The 7061-nt window shown below is 43.9% G+C and overlaps 1 protein-coding gene across 1 annotated transcript in view; it reads left to right on the top strand.

The window, feature by feature from the left end:
• Positions 1-6708, top strand: part of LOC124025112 (voltage-dependent T-type calcium channel subunit alpha-1I-like) — a 24859-nt gene extending 18151 nt beyond the window's left edge. Inside the window, exons 3-7 of the mRNA XM_046338778.1 lie at positions 2018-2152; positions 3469-3664; positions 4151-4286; positions 4367-4475; positions 6502-6708. Of these exons, the coding sequence (XP_046194734.1) occupies positions 2018-2152; positions 3469-3664; positions 4151-4286; positions 4367-4475; positions 6502-6708 (783 nt within the window). The remainder of the gene's footprint in view (positions 1-2017; positions 2153-3468; positions 3665-4150; positions 4287-4366; positions 4476-6501) is intronic.
• The last annotated feature ends 353 nt before the right edge of the window (positions 6709-7061 follow it).

The raw sequence follows: 7061 nt of genomic DNA on the forward strand, positions 1-7061 counted from the left end.
AGACGTGCTCAATGGGATTGAGATCCGTGCTCTCCTTTGGTCATGACAGAACACTGAAATTCCTGTCTTGCACGAAATCACACACAGAACAAGCAGTATGGCTGGTGGCATTGTCATGCTGGAGGGTCATGTCAGGATGAGCCTGCAGGAAGGGTACCACATGAGGGAGGAGGATGTCTTGCAGGAGGATGAGATTGCCTGCAATGAGAAAAGCTCAGTCCGATGATGCTGTGACACACCGCCTCAGACCATGACGGACCCTCCACCTCCAAATCAATCCCGCTCCAGAGTACAGGCCTCGGTGTAACGCTCATTCCTTCAACGATAAATGTGAATCCGACCATCACCCCTGGTGAGACAAAACCGCGCCTCGTCAGTGAAGAGCACTTTTTGCCAGTCCTGCCTGGTCCAGCAACGGTGGGTTTGTGCCCATAGGCGACGTTGTTGCTGGGGGTGATGTCTGGTGAAGACCTGCCTTTACAAAAGGCCTATAAGCCCTCAGTCCAGCCTCTCTCTGCCTATTGTGGACAGTCTGAGCACTGATGAAGGGATTGTATTTTCCTGGTGTAACCCGGGCAGTTGTTGTTGCCATCATGTACCTGTCCCGCAGGTGTGATGTTCGGATGTACCAATCCTGTGCAGGTGTTGTTACACGTGGTCTGCCACTGCGAGGAGGATCCGCTGTCCGTCCTGTCTCCCTGTAGTGCTTAGGTGTCTCACAGTACGGACATTGCAGCTTATTGCCCTGGCCACATCTGCAGTCCTCATGCCTCCTTGCAGCATGCCTAAGGCATGTTCACGCAGATGAGCAGGGACTCTGGGCATCTATCTTTTGGTGTTTTTCAGAGTCAGTAGAAAGGCCTCTTTAGTGTCCTAAGTTATCATAACTGTGACCTTAAGTGCCTACCATCTGTAAGCAGTTAGTGTATTAACGACCGTTCCACAGGTGCATGTTCATTCATTGTTTATGGTTCATTGAACAAGCATGGGAAACAGTGTTTAAACCCTTTACAATGAAGATCTGTGAAGTTATTTGGATTTTTACGAATTATCTTTGAAGACAGGGTTCTGAAAATGTATGTTTCTTTTTTTGCTGAGTCTACATGTGTAAGTAATATAAGTAATATGTGGTTTTCATGACTGTGGGCCTGAAACACATCACGTGTCAGTAATGATGGTGGGATGACTGGGATGTCAATGTTTGATGGTTTATCAGTGTGGAGTGTGTGGGGGGATACTTTACATACTATGCTAGATGTAGTGCAGTACACACAAAGAGAACAGTAGTGAGAGGTCTCACCTTAACCCGACATCATCTGTCCATCCATCTCTCTCTCACTCTCTCCATCTGTCACCCTCTCTTCATTGTTTTTATTTTCTCTCTCTTCACTTCTCTCTCTCTCCTTCTTTCTCCCATCCCTCCCTCTTTTTCATTATACTGATGGGCTCAGACCAGCTGACAGGGAGATTCCTCAGAGTCGGTCTAATGGTCCAGATATAACCCATACTGCCATATTACCATACCAACCTGTCACTACCACCTCCATGACTGTCAGCCAATCAGCCACTCAACTTTTTGACACAGTCCACCTAGAGAGCAGGCTGTCAATTACTTACATCACTGTGGGAGTTACAACTTTAGTCCGTTATAACTTTAGTCAGTTACTACTTTAGTCCGTTACAACTTTAGTCCGTTATAACTTTAGTCAGTTACTACTTTAGTCAGTTATAACTTTAGTCAGTTACAACTTTAGTCTGTTACAACTTTAGTCTGTTACAACTTTAGTCAGTCACTGGATACAGGGCAACACATTTGAACTGTATGAGTCTTTATGACAGCTTATAGCAAAGTGTTATTGTGCACTGTATATGCATTATTTGTCACTTTAAATGCGCTTAAATTTAATCATAATATTTTTACCAAAAAGAAAATGTTTCTCACACTTTTCACATACGAAATCGGGTGTATTGAATAACATAGTGTGCTCTGTTGGAATTCTGTGTGTTTATATCGCAGATCCGATTGGCTGAGGTGGAGCAGGCGTCTCTGATGTCAGAGCAGTTGTCTGACAAGTCATCATCACTGGCCCTTCCTGATGATCTTAGTCTGGACGACCACAGTGACTACCAGCTCCTGGTCAGGGACGGCAAGGTGGGGCGTGCACACGCACAGACTTACTCTCATTGACACAAAACATGTGCACACACTGAGAAACTATATACTTTTTGTTTTTGCATAATTCAACTGCTTACACACATGAACACATTCTATCACACACTGCATCCCACTGCATTAACTGCTTGATTAGCGAATCAATGCTCCCGTGTGTGTTTCACCATGTGCCGTAGGCAGGCTAGGGCGACGGGTCTGTGTTTGTTGGTGTCTGTGTGCCTGTGTGTGTGCGCGTATGTGTGTGTGTGCGTGCATGTAAGCAAGACCGTGATGTGTGTGTGTGCATGCGTGCGTGTGCGTTCGTGTGTGTGTGAGCATGATTGTGATGTGTGTGTGTGTGTGTGTGTGTGTGTGTGTGTGTGTGTGTGTGTGTGTGTGTGTGTGTGTGTGTGTGTGTGTGTGTGTGTGTGTGTGTGTGTGTGTGTGTGTGTGTGTGTGTGTGTGTGTGTGTGTGTGTGTGTGTGTGTGTGTGTGTGTGTGTGTGTGTGTGTGTGTGATCATCCCGTCTCCTCTAAGCTGTTTCATCTGGTTTACCTTATTGCTTTTCTCTATTGAAACTAATTTGATATCCAATCTAAAACGAGGCACTGTGGAGCTTGCAATTACTTTAGTTTGGAAGAATATATTACTAATCAACAGATGTATTGACTGAAGAGAGATGAAGTATCAAATAGTAGGACATTTTAAAATGTATAAAATTCTCTAAATTGGAAAAATATCCCATGGTGGTTTTTATTAAAATTATATTTCATTGGTATCAATATTTCATTTGGTAATTTCTTTTCACAATTAACACTATTTCCTTTTAGACATTTGCTTTACCACAGACAACGCTTTTGTTGTTGTTATTGTTGTTGTTGTTGCTGATGTTGGCTAGTTAGCTAGTGTGCCCGGCTAACCCTTAATGAATGGTGCTATCAGCTAACAAAATGGTAGTCTTTCCAAATATTAACAACAAGAACAAGCATTCAAGTACAACCACCTTTGGCTCTAAGTTATGCCTATTTCAATGCTAATATGCTAGTGTGGTAGTTGAACTCTTTTAACATGCTACACCAGGGGTAGCCTCATTTGGTTAATACACTTCAAATGCTAATAGATGTTAGCTGCCCGGAGATAGAATGTTACATGGTCATTCACTCGAGATAGGGCTAGCCCTTATAGCCATAGCAACAGATGCTTATTGATTTCTAATAATGCTAGCAGTAGTACCTGGAACTTTACAGATGATATGTGAGTGTTAATTGAAGTCATCCTGATATACTCCCCCTCCCCCCATCTCTTTCTCTCTATAGGAGGAGAGAGGGAGCAGTGACTCCCACAGTTCTGAGGAATTGAGGGGGATTCAGGCTGGGTGTGGAGGGCGTTGGGGGCACGGAGGTTCTCGACCCCACAGCAGAGGCCCTGAAGATGGGGTAGGATTCCTGCTAGAGGTGGGTGCCCAGCCCCAGTTCCAGAGCCAGTCTCTCCAGTTCCTCCACCACAACAGAGGTAACCTTGTTCTCCTTTTTCTTCCCATCTCATTAGAACTTGTGAAATCTGATGGATATGTGTGCATACATTACCAGTTGACATTTTCATCTTGTGGTTTATGCTCTTGGTATTTATTTAACTGACTGTGTTTAGTGATGATCACATGACTTTGCAATGACATTGAAATGATCATTTCATTCAGAAGGTTTTCCTTCCCATCTCTCATGCTCAGATGTGTGAGAGAGAAAATTACGTTTTCTCCGTATTCACACAGTTGATTACACCGACATCCCAATGTTAATTAACTAAAAGACAGATGGGCAGGCATACACAAAGACATTGATTAACGACATTCAATGACATGCCTATCCTTCCTCTCACCATAACATTAGCGTTATACAGCTGGATGGATGACTGGATGGATGGATAAATGGATAGATAACCCATGCTCATTCTACATGCAACATTTATATCTTTCTATAGATAATAACTGTATGTCAACAGATGGTGATGGCCATCACAGTGACCAGGTTGGCAGTGTCGGATGTAGAGGTTCCTCCTCTCCTCTCTTCCATCTCCCTGTGGAGTTCTTTCACCCCGCCACAGCCACAGCGGTCCCCCCACCCATCCACAGGACGGGGTAGACCCAGGGGGGAGAGAGGCATCCAGGCTGCCATCCCCAGCCTCCTGGTCCTCTTTGCGCTCCCCAGGGGCCAATAGCAGTGTCCTAGACTCCCCAGGGGCCACCAGCAGAGTCCTAGACTCACAAGGGGCCAAAAGCAGGGTCCTAGACTCCTCAGGGGCCAACAGTAGGGTCCTAGTTTCCCAGGTAAGAGGTTATGGGGTCATATTGGTAGAGGGAGTATTCATGTAGTGAAATGTACACTGGGTGTACAAAATATTAAGAACACCTTCCTCATATTGAGTTGCACCCCCAGGTGTGTCAGGTTGGCTGTATGTCCTTTGGGTGGTGGACCATTCTTGATACACACAAATCAAATAAAAATTGTATTGGTCACATACACATGGTTAGCAGATGTTATTGGTCACATACACATGGTTAGCAGATGTTATTGGTCACATACACATGGTTAGCAGATCAACTAGAAATGCCTTGGAGATGGACCGTATATTCAGGTGTGTGCTATCATGTAGTGTCGTATATGGACTTCAGTGTAACAGCCATGGGTGTTATAATGGTAGAATAAGTCATGGATTGACTTTATGGGGTGAAATACCCATCAGATTCAGTTGTTTTCCACTCATTGGTAAGGGCTACACTCCACTAGAGTTAAGGTCAATGGGGATGATTGCTATAAGAGATGACATATACAATATACTGTAGCTGCTTTTATATTCTAAGAGGGGGAAGTATCCAGCTGATGCACATTTTGTTCCAGAAAGCTCACTGTGGTTGAGACAGTTATTAAGGAAAAAACAAAATAAATGGGCATATCTGTAAGGTCAGTGCATCAAAGTTGAATTATACATCTTCCTATTCAGACCTTTATATCTTCCTATTCAGACCTTTATATCTTCCTATTTAGACCTTTATATCTTATTTAGACCTTTATATCTTCCTATTCAGACCTTTATATCTCAGACCTTTATATCTTCCTATTCAGACCTTTATATCTCAGACCTTTATATCTTCCTATTCAGACCTTAATATCTTCCTATTCAGACCTTTATATCTTCTTATTCAGTCCTTTATATCTTCCTATTTAGACCTTTATATCTTCCTATTCAGACCTTTATATCTTTATATCTTCCTATTTAGACCTTTATATCTTCCTATTCTAGACCTTTATATCTTCCTTTATTCAGACCTTTATGGATCTCATGAACAGCAGGTTGCCTATTCAGACACCTTCACCACGCAGCATCTGAGGGAAACACGACACGACAGGGCGATTCAGACACAGCACGGTGAACATAGACAAGGATCCGACAGGGCAGAAACGGAAAACAAGGGGAGAAATAGGGACTCTAATCAGGGAAAAGATAGGGAACAGGTGTGGGAAGACTAAATTTGATTAGGGGAATATTCAACCTAAAAAGACCAGCAGGGGGAAAACGAACAGAGGGAAAAGCAAAATGACAAGACAATATAAGACAGAACATGACAATTTCCTATTCAGACCTTTATATCTTCTTATTCAGACCTTTATATCTTCCTATTTAGACCTTTATATCTTCCTATTCAGACCTTTATATCTCAGACCTTTATATCTTCCTATTCAGACCTTTATATCTCAGACCTTTATATCTTCCTATTCAGACCTTTATATCTTCCTATTCAGACCTTTATATCTTCCTATTCAGACCTTTATATCTCAGACCTTTATATCTTCCTATTCAGACCTTTATATCTTCCCATTTAGACTTTAGTGCACAGTGTTTTTCATGTAAATGGTATTCTATGGTGCTAAGTGTGCATTTTCTGTTCATGGCACACAAAAAACAAGCAATATTCTTCTTCCGCTTCAGAGGTAACCATAGCAACAGCATGTAACTGACCTTTTCAGTATCAATTTGTTTTGTTTATGTCATTTCCAGAGTGCTTTGTTAGATTCTATTCCAGTACATTTCTGCAGCACTACACTAATTAGCGAGGTCATCCCTTCTCTACTTGACTCTCTGTTTTCTTGGTTCTTGTGCTTAAATACTTCATCCCGCTCTCATTCACTTTTTTCTCTCTCTTTCTTTCTCACTGTCTCTCTCTCTCTGTTTCTTTCACCTCTCTCTCTCTCTCTCTCTCTCTCTCTCTCTCTCTCTCTCTCTCTGCTTACTGCACTCTCTTCTTTCCCCCCTTGCTATCCCTCCACCCCGCCACCCCCTCTATCCTTCCTCAGCACCCGTCCCACAGTGACTCGTCCCTGGCCACAGGCAGCTCCGAGGGAAGCCTCCAGACCACCCTGGAGGAAGGTCTCAGCTTTAGCGTCTCCCCCCCTCGAGGAGACCTGGGACTCTCCCTGGCCCTGCCTCTCCTCTGCCCTCTCCCCTCCCTCACCTCGACGAAACACGACAAACCCCCAGATCGCTGGGTCACCCCTCAATGAGAGGCCGCAGTACAGCATTCAACCTCCAAGCCACTAGAGGGCACCAGAGGAGCCAGAGCAGCTGTGGCAGCAGCACCAGTCCAGGCTGCCCAAGGCAAGACTCTATGGACCCTTCAGATGACGATTGTGGGATAGGGATGGGAGGCGAAGGATCCAGTCAGGCTTTTAACAGCGAACGTTTATCAGAGACACTTAGTAGTTTGTCTCTGACATCACTGCTGTCACCTAGCTGCCTGGCACCCCCTCTGGTGAAAAATGTAATAGCACTGGGAGTTTGGACCAGGCAAATCTTTCTGTTAGGAGTAAAGATGGACAACAGTACTATGAGATAGATGCTCATGGGTACCTCACCA

This window comes from Oncorhynchus gorbuscha, unplaced genomic scaffold (assembly GCF_021184085.1).
Source record: "Oncorhynchus gorbuscha isolate QuinsamMale2020 ecotype Even-year unplaced genomic scaffold, OgorEven_v1.0 Un_scaffold_2178, whole genome shotgun sequence".
Taxonomy (NCBI): Eukaryota; Metazoa; Chordata; class Actinopteri; order Salmoniformes; family Salmonidae; genus Oncorhynchus; species Oncorhynchus gorbuscha.